We start from the raw sequence: 20,299 nt of genomic DNA on the forward strand, positions 1-20,299 counted from the left end.
CCAATGAACTTGATTCTCAGGTTGACTTTGAGCGAGTCACAGACATACTGGCGTCTCTCATCTGCAGCTCACCTTGAAACGAGAGCAAACATAATACCAACGTGCCAGGGACTGTTTGGGCTGAAACCAGAGAATAACATTTATTTCATTCAGCAGCTGTGAAAATATCAGCTTGGGAAAAGGAATATAAGCGTGGGCATATTTGGGTTGCCCTCACTGAAGTCATTGTTAATATCCAACAGTATAATATGCTACAGTATTATTCAATTTAGGCCTAAAGTACAACTCTCTTTGGGTTTTACAGACGGGGTTGACAAATCAACAACCCCTCTGATTGGATATTTGTGGTGGGCAGCAGCAAAGCAGACGCCACTGTCTGTCAATTATTAGTAAAGCCTTGTAAACATGTGTTACTTTTTTTTTTTTATTGCTGGGTTTAGCAATCTGGTTTGTTTACCATCAGTTGTAATTATTGATTATTGAGAAAACACAGTCTTTATGAGGTTTTGTTATTGTGCCTGTAATTGCTCTTTTGGGTTTCTTCAGTAATTGTATGTTTATACCTGCATGGTGCCCGGTCACTGCATTTTGTGCAAACCAGTCATTGGGTGCTCTGAGCTCTGGCTTTAATCATTTTCCTGCAGTGTTATTTTCCCACATTTTGTGTGACAAGAAAGAGGAGCTGAGGTGGCTTTGTTTTCTCTACAACATGCATGTTTCCACGAAAGATACCTAAAGCCACTGCGCAGTATATCTCCTGCCTCAACGAGACAGTGGACACGATGGGGATTTTTTCTGTCGTCTCCTGGGAACAGCAGTCTCACTGTCGAGGATTTAGAGTTCCGAAAGTTCAGCATCCTTTTTTAACTGCTAGTCGTTGTTGCAGTTTAACGCCATCGCTGACCAAGAATGTAAAGTCACCATAGAGCCCGAAGTCAGAATGTGTAATCACTGCTTGGCACTGTGATGTGGCCCGAGTGGTGCTAGACCTGTCGAGGAATAAGTGATTATGTCCCGACCTGTGTCGTTGCATACTGTAGGTTGAAAGTGAGAAGCACAGCAGGAGGAGATTTCCTACAGTATCTGCTGCAAAAAAAAAAACTCAAACTGTGCGAAAACAGTGGAGGAGAGGTTTTCTCAGAAGAAATGTTACAGGTCTTTCAATGGAAATGAAGGGGTCTCCTTTCTTCTTAAGGGAACCCATGCACAGGATCTGTTTGCAGACGAAACAAAGGACACAATTGTCAGTTCCACTTTTACTCATGATAACATCGTCTTCTGTCAGTAAATATCAATGGCAATCTTTTCTGATAGTATTCAATAAACAGTTGGTTGTAGGCCAAAGCAGAATTTTATTTATATCCACAGTTAACCCCCTGAGTTTTATCCCACTCTGCTGTAATACAGACAAGTTGGATAGCAGACTTTATTGTACAGGTCTTTGATATTATTCAACTCTCCTCATACAGCCCTGAGCAGGACCTTATGAGAAACAACAATGTATTCCGTTTCTCATAATGCTGCTGAATCCCACAAAACAACATGAAAAGCCTCCATTCTGTTTGTTTATGTGTAATAGAAAATCCTGAGATCAGGCTTTGCAAAAACAAACTCTGCTATGGTGATCTTCCCCCGGTGAGAGGGAAACAAGGGTGGTCTTATACAGTAACCACAGCTGGACATATAATCTCCCATGGCTAAAGCCTTGTGTTGCTGGATCTGACAGAACAAGCCTGTTAATGATACACATTGTTGTATTTAGTCACATCCATATACTGTTAAATATATGACTTCCATGAGTCAGTGCTGTTAAGTTGCCAGGTGCTTTGTTCACTCTGAAACTGCAGGTGCTTTCCAGAGTTTCCGTGTTTCTGACAGAGGGAGTGTAAATAGATTAACACCTGCAAAGAGACGAACCACTGAAGCTTTGCAAAAACCAACATCCAGCAAAAAGAGTGAGTGAAAATCAGCTCACACAGTCACTTCTGGCCTTCTGTTATTTCAGGCTTGATCAGTTTGAGGGTTTCGCACTTTTCAAAGCCTCGTTCATCCGGTAAAGGCAGAGCAGGTTTTCATGGGCTAGCGTCTCAGAAATAACATCACCCGTCTGGTTCGTGGTTAGCTTCGGAGTTGCCAGGGGGTCGTATTTCGGACTTGGCCTTGGGAGGCTTTTCATTCTTACTGGAAACTGTAGCGTCTGACATAGGCTCCTGTAAAACCACAGTTGGTACCTGCAGAGGGGAAGCAGCCCAACACAAACCCTGGTTTCCCCTGAAACCCATCGACAATGTGCTCTTTACTTCAGACTAAATGTTACTGTGCAGACAAAACCTGTTCTGGCTGTGGAGTATTAAGAGGAAACAACCTGAGTGAATATTAAGCTGAAAAGGAAAAACTCTTTTTGAACTTGTCATTACCTCCACTCATGAGGTTAGGTTTTCACCCCTGTCCGTTTGTGTGTTAGTTGGTTTGTTTGTGAGCGAGATTACAAAAAGACAACTGAACATGGTGAAAGGATCCCGTATAGGTAAAAGAATCCGGGGATTTTTTTCTTTGACACAAGGGCAGATCTGGGGTGTCCAGAGGAAAATCTGATGGGCCCCTGATACACACATGGCTGTTTGACTTTTCTTTTTTACATCTTGAAAAGTTCCAGATTGTAAGAAATGTGCACATACATTATATAGTTACTCAATAGGATTTGAATAAAAATTGGAAATTATATTCGGGATTGGTCTCATTGGCTCGGCTATCTCTCTGATTTTCTACACTGTTTGTGAGTGTAATCTGGAAAAATATCAAACCAGAATTACATTCTTAGAAGAACACAATGTGTTTGAACAAGGGATCTTTTTCAAAATATGTTCAATGTGTGGCTTTGAATCAAAGCAATAGAGCTAACAGTGAACAAGGAATGACTTCTTTAAGAATCAGGAATTGTGGATGGATGTTGGACATATAGTGGCCCCATTGTATAAATTGTGGCCCCTTTATGGCCCCTGATTTAGATCCTAGATAAGCCACTGCTTTAAAATCGCATGATGCTTTTTATATTTTCACAGTTTTGTCAGAGAATAAACTTTTTTCTTTGATTATTTGAAAATTGGATTAGCTTGATAGAAGTTTTCAGGCCTTAGCGGAGGGTATGCGATCGACTAGTAAGCTATTATGCTACTTCTTGCTTTGAATTGGTTTTGTTTTTCTAACAGAAGAATCTGGAGTCTACCCCTCAGCACCTGTATGATTTACAGAAGCAACGCTCACACACTCTCTCTCTCCGATCCCGCCTTTTTCCCTTGAATATTATCTGCTGTGCCACTTCCCTCAGCCAAACAGTAATGCATAAGATACCCTTATCACTGTCCCACCCATGACTTCTGTAGGGGGGAGGGGGGCCCCACAGACAGTACAGTCTTACAGTGTGAACCCTACAATCAGCCTTGAACAGTAGCCTGTGTTCACTTGTTAGTAACAATGGGATGGGGGTCTGCTCCTTTTGAATGGATGTGAGACTGGATATATTTATAGTAGAATGTGTTATAGCGAATTACAGCTGCACTTAAGACGGATAAGTAATTAATGGTAATATTGTATTTATAATAAAAATCCTAAAAGTAGATAATGAGTAAGGAGAAATTAAAAGACGTGGGATGTAGACACATCAAGCATGCCCATTAGGTTCCTAAACACCAATCTGCCACAACTCATCTTCCTACACCAAAAGTCAAAGGCAGCCGTCACGCGAGATCACTGTGGATGATGCAATTCTCTTCTCTGATGAGGGCAGCTGAGGTCCTGCGGAGGGTTGAACAGCCCTTTTCGTTTTTTGTCGCTGCGCTGCAGACAAGCGATAAACTATCTTTCCCAAACACAGCTTAGCTCTTGAACCCAGAGCTTGGCCCCCAAAACGCAGACATCTTTGGTTACGTAATAAAACACGTAAAGTTTGAAACGGATGCGAACAGTCTACCTTTAGATATTTTGACTTGTGGAGCTCACTCTAGGCCTCTGGAGGCGTGAGCAGGCACTTATATACTTGAATTAAAATACAAGAAGTGAAAGTAGATTGTTTCCTCTTACTATTCCAGCAAATACACCTGTCAAGATTGTTTGACAGAGAAAACATATTGAGCATATTTGCACAAATATTTAGTGTAAGCACAATTAGCTGACCACCAGAAGGGGTTGGATAAAGCATAACAACCAAGAGTGCAGTAAAAAAATATTTATTGAACAAACGTTAGCCTCACAGACTTCCTCAGACACAAAATGTGCTTAATAACATCGTAAAACATCATTCTCATTCACACGTTAATGTACACGTGTCCACGACAGCAGTCATCACCCACAACACACACTTCTTCACATCTGCAAACACGACGGACACCGTTTCCTTTTAGTGGCTGGGTCGGAAGGGAAAGGGCATCCCCGTAATGAAAGGCTGCCCCGGGTACGGAGGGTGAGAGGCAGGGTGGGTGGTGAGGGGTGTGTGCGGGGTGTGTGGGGGGTGTGTGGGATGCGAGGCGATGGGAGAGTGAGCTGCGTGCGGGCTGAAGGCCAGCGGAGGGGTGTGGATGTTGTTGTAGTACATCACGGGGCCCGACAACACCAACTGGAGCAAACTGGAGAGAACAGTGAAGAGAGGAAAAAGAGGAAGGATATATGTAGTCATTTAAACACGTTATGTTTATATAATATAACAAAGTAATTGATAACCACATAATTTGCAAAGGGTCCAATTTACATTCGTACTCAATTTCAAATCATGTTGTCAATGAAGCTGCACAGCTCAGTCTCAGTCTCCACAGTTTAAAATGACAGGAACTGAATCTGTATTTGAGTTGCACTTGCAGGGACGTTTACTGGTGCTCACTTGAACACCAATACTGTAAAATGTAGATAGAAAACATTCCGTGGAAATGATGTCCTGACAGAATTAAAACACAGATTTGGGTCTCACTTGTTGTGGGGGAGGCGGGAACAGATGGCTCTCAGATCCTCTGCGAAAACAAAATGACACGTAGTAAGCACTCAAGCCCACAGCATGATGGAACAATCCACATGATGAATGTACAATCCCACCGACAAACCAGTTACTTATCTAACCACCGACTAAAATCTGTAACTTTTCACACATTGGCCTTTGCAGGTCTACAGCAACGAAGGTGTTCAAACGATCACTTGGCAGGAGTTCTTCTGACTCTGTAACTCTCTTAAAGGAATAATTCACAGAAGTATGAAAATTCACTCATCATCTACTCATCACTGAATGGAACCACTTCTTCAGACTAAAAAAACAACAGAGGAAAAACACAACATGCCTCCATACTTCTTGTGTGGTGTCATCCAAATGTCTGCAATCCACGACATACGTATTACACTTGAAACAAGGTCATTTACACCTTGTTTTTAGCCTAAATGTCCTCTGATATCCTTCTTGGAGCCACGTTCATGTCTCACTGGTCTGAAGAAGAGGTCACTTTGGCTGTGACAAAGTTTAGCCATGAGACCCCGGAAGTGGTTTGTGGACTCAAACACTTTACCCATCCCTCCATGGGCATAGTGGTGAGTGGATAATTAGAGAGTTTTCATTTTTCTGTGAACTATCCCTTTAAGCTGCTTTCAGACATGCAACGACGTCTGCACAATTTCTGAGAGGCTGAATGTGAGAATGCAAATGTACCAGTCAGTTGCTCCGCACATTTAACCCAATTGTTCCTTAGTAAAATGTAGAAAAGAGAAGTGTCGATGATGTTTCTAACACATGATGGACACTAAAAAGAGAAGACATACACGTATAATACGGCAATGACAATGTCAACTTGGAAAGACAAACAAGACTCGGGAGATTTTGATGATAAGGGCTGATGTCATTGTCAATGTGTTCTCAACTTAATCTCTGTGGTTTCTGCGGGGGAAGTTAAATGTCGTGTCATGTCTCCTGCATGCTTTACCCAGGTGCCACCCCTCGCCTGAAGTTTCCGGACATTATGACCCAGACTCTCCTGCTGCGTTTAAAGCAAACTGCTTTAATCGTCCTCTCCTCTTCTTAACATTCCCTATCCACTACCTCTCAAACACTTTTCCACCCCCTCTATCCACACTCTTACCTCTTGAGCAAAGCAGGGCTCCATTGGCCAGGGCCACCTGCAGGGCCTGTGCCAGCCTGTCCAGGGTCAGTTGGGACAACAAGATTGTGTCTGAGGATGACGTGTGCGTATGTTTGTCGGCCTGGTCCAACAGTCTGGAGAGGTCAGAGGTCAGCGCAGCCAAGGACTCCAACTGGAGCAGCGCCAGGCGACCGAACAGCCCCTTCTCATTTAGAATATTTGGCAGGAGCATGAGAACCTAAAGGTAGCAGATGGACAATGGGATAACCTTCACTGTTGTTTACTCTAACATGTAGAGTGACTTTCAAAATTAAAAATGTCCCGGACTTGATTACTGCATGTACATTAATCAGAATTTAAGATGCAAGACCACACAAGTACCTGTAAAACACTTAGATGGAGGGCAGAGAAAAGAGGCCCCGTCTCTTGCTCATTCTCAGTGCTGCCATTGGTCAGCACCTGCTTCTTGTCCCCCCTGTAGGTCAGCGGTGCTTTGACGCACCAACGCACCAAGCCCCCCAAAGGTGTGACATCAAGGGAGCTGATTGGCTGGTTGCCAGAGAGGGGTGTATTCAGGAAAGTGATGAGGACCAGACGAGGGTCATCTTGGATCCAAGATACAATCATCTGGAGGAGTTCTAATGGAGGGGTGAGTTCCTCTACACACACACACACACACAAAAAACACACACACAAAAGTTAAATCGACAAAGAGAGATAATATTTAGGGGCAGCATTACTTTTAGCCTTTGAAGGCAACAAAATACAAGAATTGCTCCGCTATACTTGGGGTCCCCCTTCAGGTAGCAGGTGTAATTCATGTTTTTATCAGTGTGGTAAATACAGTCTGGGTACGAGCCGCTCCATGGTCAGTGGTAAACACATACATTTGTTTGCAAGCTGACGTAAAAGGAACAGGCAACCTCAAAAAACAAAGAACCATGTAGACTGTGAAGGTTACAGGATTACGTACAAATATAATGCATAGTTATATATGTTATTATACTATATACTAGAATTTCATAATGATACTAAAAGTTTTTACACTGCAGAAAAGATGTCTTACTAAGTGTTCTTTGCTGTCGTGTTGGTTACCATCACTCTTTGCTGTTAAGGTTGCTTGCCCTCTGTTTGTCTACCTATTACTCGGCCTGGCCAATACTCATTCTGGTAAAACAAAAAAATCACCCTGCTACTTTTTTGGTATAACACAAATGCTGCAGCATTAAACACAGGTTCTGTAACAATGACAGAGATGCCATTCTCCCTATTATAAGTTTATTTACCATCTCAATGATATTTACGGTGTAATTTCTAGATTCAAAAACTACAATTAAAAAGATGTTAACAATGAAATCACATATTATGGAGATCCCAGTTGGTAGATCTTTTTGTACATTCGTGTCGCGGCACCAAAGTACCTGATGTCAGGTCATAGAGGGTGGTGACGGCGGTGATGAACTGACAGCAGAAGCGTGGGCTGGCACTGTGGATGTTCTGAAGAGTGGGGACCGAGCCTGGCACCATGCTACAGTAGTCGTCTACCAGCACCTGGGCCAGACGTATGCAGTACAAACGGTGGGATCTCTGCAAGACACAAACACAACAACAGGCGTAAGTTCAGTGTATCCACATTAAGTACACACACATTCAAAACACAATACAAATGTAAAGACCAAACTATTGTCACGATTAATAACCATTTGTTTAAAGTATGTGTTTTATGCCTGTTTTCAACCTCACCTGTAGCCAGGTGGCGGCGCATTCCAAGATAGGAATCCTGCCCACAGCAACTGCCATCGAGACCAGTTTGCCTAAAAGTGCCATGCGGCTCTCATCAGCCTGGTTGCCTTGGAGACTGAAGAGGGCGGAGAACATGAGCTGACGGACAGTGTCACGGCTCTGCTCCTGAAAACAGCTGCACATGATCTCCAAGAGCTGCAGCTCCTGGAGAGCACTCATTCTCTTAAGGAAAAGAGGAAACACGCCCACAATCAATTGTCTGTTTGCTTGTCTGTCAGTTATCTGCACACATGCATGTCAGGCGCATGTCTTACCCTGCCAGGAGTGTTTCTGTCCTTGGGTGTGTGCAGAATGAACTCCTCGACCAGCTCCACGGTTTTGGAGTCCACCTGAGGAGGCTGCCGCCCAGACTGCACCAGGTTACAGATGTAGATGTCCAGGTGGTACAGCAGCTCCTTGGCTGCACTCAGGACATCCCGAGGCAGCAACGACTGACGGATGTCCCCCATTAGCACCTGACACAGACCCATGTGAAAAAAGTGCCATTTCAATTAGAAAATGTAAAGATGATAAAGCCTCTGCTATTACCCACGTCCTGTAATGTAAATATCAAGCTATTACATGACAATGCATTGTGCTCAGCCTATACAACAAAGAAGAAGATGACTAAACAACCATGTGATGGGCTCAGATTAAAGAAGGTCAATTCCAAACTAGAGCTAGGAGGAGACGAAACAATATCAATCTATCATCGACTACTGACATCATTTTCATCAACAGCAATATTACAGAAATTCATTAAATCAATATAAAGCATAGACATTGTGCAAACACACTGAGGAGGTATAACACCTCATTCATTTATTTTAAATGTGTCAAATGTTTTGTTGATTTTCCATATTAAGCTCACAATATCACAACCTTCACCCAGGAGCAGAAATCTGTCTCTAACTTAACTGAAATAACATTATGAGTGCTATCTTGATAATTATCAGTATCAACTTTTATCTTTATATAATGTTTGGCCACATCGTCCAGTCCTATTACAAACTCATGTTTCACAAACTGATATTTATATATTTCAAGTCCGAGCACGTTCACTTAGTTAGCAGCATATCACTGACCCAGGTTATTTAAAGTGCTCTACATTTATTAATAGTGATTCCAGCTGTAGGTTCACTTCTGTAACGTCACTTTATTCAAGCGGAACACAAGCTTCACATTGGGTCTGTCCCTCCCTGCTACAGCTAATGTTAGCAAGGTTAGCTAAAAACATATTTCTCTATTCCACAACGACCCTCGCGTCTCTATATCACCACAGAAGGCTTCTCTGGACTAAACCCTGCGCTTAAACTAGCCCTTACCTTTAGATGTTTAATTTTACTCAATGAATTTGCCGACGATGGGGCTGATGAATGATCCCAGAACGACAACGGAATCACTTCCTGTGTCTACGGAACCCTGCATGGGACAAAGGTAATTTGACTTCCACCGCCGAGAGGCTGCATGTGCTTCGTGAACCATGTCAACAAAGACTGTGGAGTCCGTGTTTATATTTTTACCTTTTTCAAATAACACAATGCAATGTTTTAGATATATATATATTCAGTTCAACTCATTAATAATTTGACAATTGTTATTGCTATTATTTTATATATGTATATACACATACAATATGAACATGCTATATAGGCTACATGTTTTTTCTTTTCTAAATTAATTTTTTTATTAATATTATTCATAGATTTTAGCTGTTTTATATATTATAATATAGTATATATTAATAATATATAGGTACATGATATGATATTATAATAACATATATGCAAATTATATAATATGGTATATGGAATATGGAATATGATATGATATGATTTTATAATCTATTATATACTTCTGATAGGAGTACTGTGTGGTAATGTGGTGGTGGCTGATCAAGGACTATAATTACAACAAAACTGCTTCAATTGGTCCACTCAAACTATTCTATTCTTTCTGATTCTTTCATTACTGACAATAACTCCTCCATTTCAATTGTCATTGCTGCTCCGTCCATCTCTATCTAAACGAGACTTTTAAGTGGAGACACATGATTAATCGTCACATATTCCCTGGTGCATTATGGATTTAATTGACCTTTTCAGTGTCAGACTTGTGGACGAGCTGCTGTTTTCGCCTCTGCACAGAAACTATATATCATAATGGAAGTGACTTCCACACTGTAATCCTCTCTAATCTACGCGGGGGCGCGCCCGCAGGCACCCGACCGCCTGCTGATGGGAGAGGAAAAAAAAGGAAGCGGCGGTGCACTCTCTGCTGCGCGCTCCCGGCAGCACTTCGGTCCTGCACTTCACCGTCCCGTCGACTGATCCCGAGCATCCTGCAAGATGACCATCAACACGCTGGCCAAGGGAGGCTGGCACCGGGATCAGATGGCATGCTTTCGAAAGGTGAGGTCCATGCCCGCACAGAGTGTTTGTGTTGGATGATATTAATATTGTAGATACAGGTATTTGTAAATCCCTCAAACGTGCAAGTTATTAAATGTATCCCTGTAAGAAAACAAATTGTGAAAGGGGCATTACATTATGTGCATTGTTTATTGGAATTTCTGAGTGTTTAACGTGTGTTTATATGTATGCATCTCTGCATCTTTGACTGCTTGTGTGTGTGTGTGTGTGTGTTTGTGTGTGCGTGTGTGTGTGTGTGTGTGCATGTGATTGTCCTCTTGGCAGATGGAGAAAGTGATTGTGGCCATGCAGGACCCTGACATGGGCATGAAGATGAGAAACCAGAGGCTCCTGATCACTGTCATTCCACATGCCATGACAGGTGAGTTTGTGTGTGTGTGTGTGCGTGTGTGTGTGTGTACGTGCGTGTGTGCGTGTGTGTATATCTATATTCATGTTTGTACCCCTTACTGTCAGTGCGCATTTGCATCTGCGTGTGGATGTGTGGACAGGCACATTGCAGCCGGTGTTTGTCCCAGTGGTCATGCATAATGCAGCAGTGGATTTTGGAGAATAGTGCGAGCTTTGCAGAGCAGAGGGAGAACGTTTGCCCTCTTTTCTTGACTCCTTTCTCTCTTTCTCTGCAGGCCGTGATGTAATTGATTGGTTGATCCACAAATACAACATCTCTGAGGAGGGTAAGAAGATTCACTGATAACGACCCTATGTATGTGATTCTCCAGGCTCAGTGTGACGTGCTTGTTGTGTGTCTCTTCCAACGCGTTGCCGGGATATGGTGTTTTCTCTCTCGAGCTGACGTGGTGGTTATGCGTGGCGGTTTCCAGTAAACAGGAGCAGGGTGAACCCCAGAGGAATCCGAGATTGATTAACTCACCTGATGACCTGGGGTTGATTAAGGTCCCCGTGGAGGTTTCCACCTCAGGAGGAAGGAGGAGGGGAGAGAAGAGCCAGTCAGCCCAAAAAAGTGATGATGAAAGTGCTTCGCACAGCTTTTTTCAGTAGCTGCCAGTCAAAAAAGTAGTTAGAGAGAACTACTACTTCTAACAGATGAGTGGGGACGGGAGATTGATGGAGCATTTCATCATTGGAACAAATCCCTGATTTCAGAGAGATTGCTGGCAGCTCGAGTGTGTATTACAAATCATGACAAATCAGACCTTATTATACAAATGAATGCCTGAGAATATACATGAAAAAGAGGAATGATTACTTTAAAAGTTTAGACGATTGGTCCATCACCTCAAGAATCATAATCTGCGAAACAGTCCATTGATTAATTTGGCTACTGCCTCTTCTTCTTCTGTGGTGTTTCACAGAGTCTTATCACCTTGGAGGTATGCTGGTGAGATACGGGTACATTTACCCCCTCAAGGAGCCAAGATCTCTCGTGTTGCGTGCCGATGAGACGCCGTACCGTTTCCAGGTCAGACGATGATCCCTATGTGCTTTCTGCCACTCAAAATGGTCACCTTGTCTCTATCTGTCACCCTCTCTCTCTCCGTTAGCCCACTTCCTAATCCCTCACCCATCTGCCACTTTTCCATCACCTGCTTAAACATCAATGTCCGTCAGAAATTTAATAAAAGCACTTGTTTCTCTCAGACTCCTTACTTCTGGACCAGCACCCGATGGCCTGCCACAGAACTCGACTACGGTAAGACAAACGCAAACTGAAGGAGACGCTCCTGCTACAGTACGGAAAGCAAAAATAGCGATGTAGCTCTTTCACCTCTGTTTTCCTCTCTCTCCATGCTCCCTTTGTTTTACCTCGTCAGCAATCTATTTGGCTAAAAAGAACATAAGGAAACAAGGGGAGCTGATGGAATATGAGAAGGTGAGAAAAGTGTGTGTGCGTGCGACTATCTGTGTGAAGTAAAGGGTGTGTGCATGATGAATTATGCAGCAGTCAGTGTGCTGTAATGGGCCCATGTCATCGTTCCTTTTTCTTATTTTAGGAGCGGTACAGTGTGCTGCACAAGAGGATCAACCACACCTGGGACTTTGTGGTGATGCAAGCAAGAGAACAGCTCAGGTACATTTGGACAGGCCAGAGAGACACGCACACATGCATACACACACACATGCACACTCACACACACAATCTTACAGTGTGATTCATCTCTAGAGCATCCAAGCAGAGGCGGAAGGCTGACCGCATTGTTCTAGAATGTCAGGAGCAGTCTTACTGGCTCATCAACAGACCCCCGGTGAGTTCATGTTACTCCAAATTACTCTACTGTGCTCTATCTTATTCTACTCTATCCAACACTACTCTACACAACGGTCCTAGAATGTACCTGAATTGACAGGACCAGCTCCTCTACACTACACTACTCTGCTGTTCTCAAAGCTTCTCTACTCTACATTACCCAACGCTACTCTCCTCTACTTGACCCATGCAGTGCTCATCTACTCTTCTCTATTCTACCCGATGCTTCTCTACTCCAACATTACTCTACTTTACCAACCTATCTTATATCCCATTGTGATATACGGTTTACTATTCTGAAATTTACAACTATACTATACTACACTCCACCTCCCTCCACTACACTCCACTTCCCTCCACTACACTACACCACACCACACCACACCACACCACACCACACCATACTATACTATACCATTATATAGCATACTACACTAGAGTATATAAAACAGTCAGAAGTCCAACTAATGTTCACCAAGATATCCTTCTGCCTTCTGCATGAAATATTTAACCCATCTGGTAAAAGCTTGAGCTGACAAGAGGAGATAGAGAGAGAGAGAGAGAGAGAGAGAGAGAGAGAGAGAGAGAGAGAGAGAGAGAGAGGGGGGGGGGTAAAAACCATAATTTTCTATCCCTCTGATTGTTATGTTGAGACAGACAGAAGGCTGTGGGTGGCAGAGGCAGGAGGCAAGGGGAAGGCATGATGGGAAGTGTAGTGGTACTGTTGGAGTAAGAAGAGGGTGTCTTGCCCCTATGAATTAGGTACGAACGCATGGAGAATAAGAAAGAAAAAACCTGGATATAAAGTCAGAGCTAGTGGAGTGGAAAGCCTGAGGAAGGATAAGTGCTCACTCACACGCATCACATCTTATCAGACACACACACACAAAACCACACACACACAGTGACAAACACACTATACTTATTAGTATGCATATTTATGTTTATCCTTTTTTCCAGCCAGGGACACATAATATATTGGACATTGGTCTCGAGAGACCAAATGACTACAGCACACGAGTTACCTTGGTTAGTGACATCATCTGATATCTTAACGTCCTGTTTATGCTCCTCCGAAATAGAAAGTTTGATAACACGTCTACTATCTATCTCTTTTCTCCTTGATGTACTGCTTTCCCTCGTCCTTCCTGCTGGGATTAATTCAAAGTAAGTAAGCAAGTGAGGTACACTATGCTATAGAGTGGACCATTAAAATATATGACCATCTTCTTATAATTGTGGACTTCAAAAGTTTCAGGCCCTGACATGACATGGTAGCATATTCATTGTTCCACATTGGAATTTGCATTTCACAGAATATATTTGTCTGTGATGAGGATTATATATAAAGAGAGAGATATAGATATATAGATATATATATACATAGATATACCTATATATCTATATTAAAATATAACATTCAGAGGCGGTGGTCTAAGGAGAGGCAGTGGTCTAGTGGCAGAAACTTGGACTATGGACAGGGAAGGTCTCTGGTTCGACAACAAAAGACGAACCTGGATTGATCTGTCCAAAAATCCATTAGTCTCCCTACCCTGTCTAGTGCCCCTGAGCAAGGCACCATACTTCCCCAACATCTGCTCCCCGAGCGCCGTAAATGGTCGCTCACTGCTCTGTGTGTCCTGCACCAGATGGGTCAAAAGCAGAAGTTAAATTTCCCTACCTGCATGAGTGTGCCATTGCATGTCTGTGCATGTAGTTGGGAATAATAAATGCATCTTAATCTTATCTTAATCTCAATGGAAGCCTACTTTCCTAATTTTTCAGAATAACTATCTATAACATGATCGACATGATGGCTCCACAAAACAGGCCAGCTGCAGTGTAGGGCATAAACCGAACCTCCTCCGTGACAGCAACACACCAAATACATTTTTCTCAAAGATGATTTCTGTCACTTTAGGTTGTTATTGTCACACTTATGTACGTTAAAGTTTTCATTCAAATTTAGTTTGATTTGATGTAACAAAAACAGGGTAAAATATTATGATTGACGGCTGAGACTGACTAGTGATCGGCCGTTTGTGTGTACCAGACCTTGACAACATGATTCCATTTCCCCGATCACTACTACACAGACACAGGCTTTATTTCTGGCGAGCAGGAGGAAGTGGACATGCGCCGTCCATCTTTACATAAAGTCTATTATCAGAATATATCCTTGTATAATATTTAACACCACATCTTGTATAGGTGACACAGTTCATATCATTTCATAGTATAAATGTGTAAAGATGTCAGTGTGTGACCTAATCTGATGACACTTCCCATTTACAGAACTAGAACAGTGACTACTACAAAAGAGAGGTAAACATTATATATAATTCACATATTATTACTTTAAGTACATTGAGTGTATATTGCAGCTGTGTGTGTGTGTGTGTGTGTGTGTGTGTGTGTGTGTGTGTGTGTGTGTGTGTGTGTGTGTGTGTTTACAGATCGAATTCTGTAGAAGGGCCCTCGGAAGAAACCGTATAAAGTCTTCCATCTGCCTAGAGGGGTTGGTGTCACTTTGATGAACGCACATATGCAGACACCCATTCACATGTGCACACACACATGAGGACTAATGGATGTGATGCTGCCTGAGCCCAAATTTACTTCTCTGCCCCAGACTCAAACACACACAAACACACTCACGTACATGGGGCTTAGTGCCCTTGCTGTAAGAGCCACTAATGGATTCTTCCTGAGGCAAGTTGGAATTAATGTCCGTTAAGTTCTATGATCTGCAACACTAATACAATAATACTGTGTGTGGGGTTGTGTGTGTGTGTGTGTGTGTGTGTGTGTATGTGTGTGTTTATGAGCAGTTTTGTAAAATACAGCGAGCAGTACCAGACCCACGATCCCATTATGCAAGGATGCCTTCCCAGTAACCCCTGGATTTCCGATGACCCTGCACACTGGTCGATGAACGCAGGAATGTGAGCGAACACACACACACATTATAATACACAATTTATAATAAATCCTAACCACGGCCCATGATGGTAAAGTAGTCCACATTCTCAAAAATCAATCTGTCTTTCTCTGGTTTCAACGTTTTATCCTCCCTTTGCGAACCCAATCATATTAAAGTTCAAAATAAAGCCGGAGTACTTTGAATGCTCTTCTGCTGAATGCTCCAGTTTGTGTGTTCTTTCTGTGAGCAGGGTGCAGACCCCGACACGTCTTCGAGTGGAGCGCTGGAGCTTCAGCTTCATGGAGCTTCTGAACGATGCCATGGGGAGACGGGAGTTTATGACCTATCTGGAGAAAGAGTTCAGCGGTGAGCAGGAGTGACTTAAAAGGCTTGTGATGGTTTACAAATGCAAAGACATATTATCCTAATTGGACGAGAGGAAGACCAGGAATAGTTGTGTAACCATCGTTGTTAACATAAAAACGCTAACCCTGAGACCACATCCTTCCAACAAGTTCCAAGGAATCCTATTAACGGATGAACGACACCATGACAAAATCATGACCTCCCTGGTGGAGGGGACAATAATAGTGTGACTTATAGATATTAATAATTTAAGCAGCACTAGTTAATAGTAGTAACAACAATAATAATGCTGATAATAAATAATAATACAATTGGCTTCATTCCCCCATGATGCTCAGAGGATAAGCAGTGCAGATAATGGATGGATAGATGGATAGATAGAATAATACATCAATTACTTGAGTCCATGTCCTGGATTATGATTATTGACACAGAATATCCTATATTTCTTCTACCATGTTTATTGAATTATTAATTAAGCCTGAATCACAATAATGCAGTAATGCAGTGGAGCTCTGCAAACAGAATCATTTTCTACACAGTAGCTCATAACAGTACCAATGCAATTACCGTTAATTGATTCCCCTTCTTATCAGCATCCAGAATTTCATCATCTTCATTAATGATATTTTCCAGTCCCAGCGGTGAGAGACTGGAGGGTAGAGGAAAATTAATTTCATGACTACTGGGAGGATGATAAGAATACATAGGAGGGTTAGAGAGAGGAAAGTTATATGGACTTAAGAGCGAGAGAGGAAGGTAAAGGACAGAAGACGAGAAAGGGATTTCCTTACCTCCCCCCCATTCTTCACTATATGATATACTGCCAGGGGCCAAGGTTTTCCACAGAGGCCACTCATGCTATAGAACTTCTCTTGTTGTGTTTCCTCTCATCCTGCATCACTGTGGTTTTGTCGACCTCGGTCCGTCCTCGGCTGCTCACTGTCCGTGTCTCTGCCCTCAGCGGAGAACCTGTGTTTCTGGCAGGCCTGCGAGGACATCAGACACGGAGAGAGCTCCAGGATCATAGAGAAAGTGGAGGAGGTGTACAAGTAAGAGTGCAAGCAGACCAACGGGCAGGAACACAGCCCCGCGTTCACTGTCAGGTGACAGCCTCTCTCCCCTGTGTGATTCAGAAACTTTCTGGCTCCCGGAGCTGCCCGCTGGGTCAACATCGACAGTAAGACCATGGATAAAACTATGCACGGGATCAGACACCCACATCGTTTTGTTATGGATGACGCACAGATGCACATCTACTTCCTCATGAAAAAGGTCTGATAACTGACTCTACACGATACTTACCATATGCTCAGAACTTTTCATGACATGGTTTAAAGGACTTCACTATTACTCAACTTGTGGTGAACTGCATGAGAAATAAGCTTTTCAGGTTTTAAGTGATTCCTCGCAATATTTGTACTTCAAGCTTTTACCCAGAGGAAGTTGTTATAGACAAGTGAGAGTCACTACAATGTTACACGTGCTCAAGCAATTGCTATCAGTCATTTCTTTGAGCAAGAAATAACAAATTTAAACCAAATATATAAGATGAATAAACCTTTGAATGAATATAGTAAGAACTAGACACCTAAAATGTCAGAAACACTATTTGAGAAAAATCTATAGACGTGTTAAAAGATTTTTATATTCGCTCTCTGACCCATCCACTAACATGGAAGAGGCAGGATGTATGTATGTAACAATACTGCAGCCAGACACTAGGGGGCAATCTAGGTGCTTTGGCTTCACTTTCAAGGAGCACTTATTGTCATCCATGTTATAGGGTACAAAGAGTGGTATGGGACCTTTCAGACATTCTAAACTTTGCTCGTTTTATAGTCATGTTTAATGTGTGTGTGTGTTTTTAGGACTCCTTCCCGAGATATCTCAAGTCTGACCTATACAAGAACATGCTGGCCAAAGCTATTGTCCCCCAGGAGACCAAGAAGAGGTGACATCGCCGTTACATTATTCTCCTTTTGCCTTAAAACTCTCATTCATCCTCCGACATTCACAATTTGTTGTTCTTCTCAGCGTGTTCCCCTTCATGAGACGCCAGCGCCACTCTAGCCCGTCCCCTGCTCAGGCTGTCACCCAGACGTCAGAGAAAGGCGGGGCCAAGGAGGCTGGGCGAGCAGGTACCGACTCCTAAGCCGGCTCCAATGTCTGATACCAGGTCCAAAAAAAAGGGGTCAGACTCAATCACCTTCCGTCTCCATTGTCTCTATTGATCACCATAATAACCATTAAAGAAGTCCTCTTAGCTTAATGTTTCATCTCAAACTGAGATAAAGCGTAATCATTTTTTCTTTCAGCCCTGCAACATTGTCAGGGTTAGGATCAGAGAATACAACAGAGCACAGATGTATCATACCGTAGCAGCTTCACATTTTATTCACGAGCAGTGGACAGCAGGGAAAAGAGCTTTTAGTGGCCACTGTTAAACTCTGTGCTGCCGCATATTCACCCTGCATCTCCATCGCACCTCTAAAGAGGAGGAATCAGGTCGGACAGAAGAGATGACATGAGAAGAGCAGGATTTTCTTTCCTTTTGCATTTTGAAAATTAAAGTCAAACTCAATCTGAGGAAGATTCTCTTGTATTTCTTAGGTAAAGTCGGAATGTCAAGAATAAAATCGAAATGTCAAGACTAAAATTAAATGTTTAAGATTAAGTTGAACTAAATTAGAGGAAGATATTTTTTTGCTTTTGAGGATAAAGTCGAAATGTGGCAAATAAAGTTGAAATCTGAAATTAGACGGCAATTTTTTTTGGAGAGTAAAGTTTAAACACTGCCAAAGTCAAACGATATCAGGGGATTGTGTTTGTTAAAAGAGTTAAAATGCTAAACAATAAAGCAGAAATGAGAATAAAAATGAACTTGAACTAAATCAGTTGAAGATGTTTTGTTCCTTTTGAGAATAAGGTCAAAATGTTGCGAAAATAAAGCTGAATTTAGAGGACGTTTTTTCTTTGGCGGTGTTTCAAGACTAAAATTGAAACACTGCCAAAGACGAACTAAATACGAGATAGATAGTATTATGTTTTTTTTGGTTCATTGTGAAAAAAGTCAGAATGCTAAGACTAAAGATGAACTCCTAATACAAAGCCTTCCTCTCTGCCTCAGGAGCTTTTCTAAACTATATAATCTTCTGTCTCTCACAAGCAGTTCCAGGTTGGGTTGTGGTTTTATAGAATAGGGACTTATTATATGTATTTAGTCAGATACTGGCCTCAGCATGTCTGTGATTATCGTACTTTCAACTTGTTTTCTTCATTTCATGCCGGAGCTTCACCTTGTGATTGTTGTTGCTGTTCATTTTGCTCGAGCATGTTTTCATCCCAATAAAATGTCAAGACAGTGTTCAGTGTGTTCTTAGTATAACTGTGTGTGTGCGTGTGTGTCGATCATGCTTTTTACTCTTACTTAAACACTGTTTAGTCTTTTTGCAGGTTTTTACTGTAAATTTTATCCTTATTTGTATTCGGATGTATTGACTGTAGCAGTAACTGCTGCAGCATTTAGGCAAATGCAGTTATTTACCATTTATTGTGTTCCAGTCAGTTTACTACAGTGCCGTCTGCTTGCACATGCGTTTTTCCTTTTCTCTACCGGGTCTGAACTGCAGACTGTATACAAACATATATATCGGCTGATTTTCCAAACTCTTAACTGTAACTGTACACTTCCCTCTCATCTTCCCAAGTCTGCTGCTGGTACCTCTTCATGATTGGCTCCCTCTACTGGCTGCATGTGTTCAAACTGAGTTTTACTCCTCAGACTATTTGAATTGACTAGGTGAAGAGTTGCAAATATCCAAAAGTTCAAAAAGAAAAATTGTTAAAAAGATACAATTTGAATCATCACGAAAGCCCTCAGATCTATCTTGGGATGTTCCTACCCCCAGAATGGACACCATGGCTGTAAATAGAGAATGTAAAGCCAAGATCCACACAAATACTCATGTCTTATGCAGGACTTAAGACATAGGTGACATCTCAGGTTGAAGCAACACTAGTTTGACACCAGGACACAGCTCAGCCTGTGTAAACATTCGGCTAGCCCTATGTTGCACTATAGAGTTTGGATTGATATATAAATACGTTTGACTGACAAATGCAAATGAGTTGTGTCATGGGTTGTGTAGGACCCAGTGTTTCTGAAGCTTGACTCGTAATCTGGACTTTAAATCAGCATCTCTCTGCCTCCACTGGTTTGACTGTTCCTTTTTCAACTTACCTCGAGTGCAACAGTAAACTGCTGCTGGACCATTACAGACAGAAATAAGATTATAAATACTTTACACGCCTTTTAGTTGACTCACATGTCAGCCACATAAGAACACTTTACGAGGACGTGGTCTTTAGTGCCGATCTGTTTCAGCTCTGTAGGTCCATCAAATTTACTAATGGAAGTAAGATACACATGGTAACACACACACATACACAAACACACACAGTAATGTGTATTTCA

At 42.2% G+C, this 20,299-nt stretch overlaps 2 protein-coding genes across 2 annotated transcripts; one reads left to right on the forward strand and one right to left on the reverse strand.

Moving 5' to 3' along the window:
• Positions 1-4,210: 4,210 nt before the first annotated feature.
• On the reverse strand, positions 4,211-9,339 carry ints15 (integrator complex subunit 15). The gene is made up of 8 exons (XM_062405309.1): positions 9,218-9,339; positions 8,168-8,368; positions 7,854-8,075; positions 7,532-7,697; positions 6,492-6,769; positions 6,111-6,348; positions 4,961-5,000; positions 4,211-4,622 (listed from the first exon to the last, which is right to left on the reverse strand). The coding sequence occupies exons 2-8, from the start codon at positions 8,360-8,362 to the stop codon at positions 4,397-4,399; spliced, it is 1,365 nt and encodes a 454-aa protein (XP_062261293.1). The 5' UTR covers positions 8,363-8,368; positions 9,218-9,339; the 3' UTR covers positions 4,211-4,396.
• An 807-nt stretch (positions 9,340-10,146) lies between these two features.
• Positions 10,147-19,187, forward strand: rgs11 (regulator of G protein signaling 11). Its single transcript, XM_062405378.1, has 17 exons — positions 10,147-10,303; positions 10,589-10,685; positions 10,951-11,001; positions 11,641-11,747; positions 11,927-11,978; positions 12,100-12,158; positions 12,280-12,356; positions 12,450-12,531; positions 13,494-13,562; positions 14,835-14,858; positions 14,990-15,051; positions 15,365-15,478; positions 15,707-15,822; positions 16,787-16,874; positions 16,959-17,097; positions 17,694-17,776; positions 17,860-19,187. Exons 1-17 carry the CDS (start codon positions 10,241-10,243, stop codon positions 17,975-17,977), a joined length of 1,401 nt encoding a protein of 466 aa, XP_062261362.1. The 5' UTR covers positions 10,147-10,240; the 3' UTR covers positions 17,978-19,187.
• Positions 19,188-20,299: the final 1,112 nt, after the last annotated feature.

Source organism: Platichthys flesus, chromosome 14, assembly GCF_949316205.1.
Source record: "Platichthys flesus chromosome 14, fPlaFle2.1, whole genome shotgun sequence".
NCBI classification, from domain to species: domain Eukaryota; kingdom Metazoa; phylum Chordata; class Actinopteri; order Pleuronectiformes; family Pleuronectidae; genus Platichthys; species Platichthys flesus.

Coding starts and splice junctions, on each gene's coding strand:
- rgs11 (XM_062405378.1), top strand. CDS start 10,241: ATGACCATCAACACGCTGGCCAAGGGAGGCTGGCACCGGGATCAGATG. Junction 11,002..11,640: donor ATACAACATCTCTGAGGAGG/GTAAGAAGATTC, acceptor GGTGTTTCACAG/AGTCTTATCACCTTGGAGGT. Junction 15,823..16,786: donor TCTGGAGAAAGAGTTCAGCG/GTGAGCAGGAGT, acceptor CTCTGCCCTCAG/CGGAGAACCTGTGTTTCTGG.
- ints15 (XM_062405309.1), bottom strand. CDS start 8,362: ATGGGGGACATCCGTCAGTCGTTGCTGCCTCGGGATGTCCTGAGTGCA. Junction 6,770..7,531: donor CCTCTATGACCTGACATCAG/GTACTTTGGTGC, acceptor GTGTGTGTGTAG/AGGAACTCACCCCTCCATTA. Junction 4,623..4,960: donor TCCCGCCTCCCCCACAACAA/GTGAGACCCAAA, acceptor TGTTCTCTCCAG/TTTGCTCCAGTTGGTGTTGT.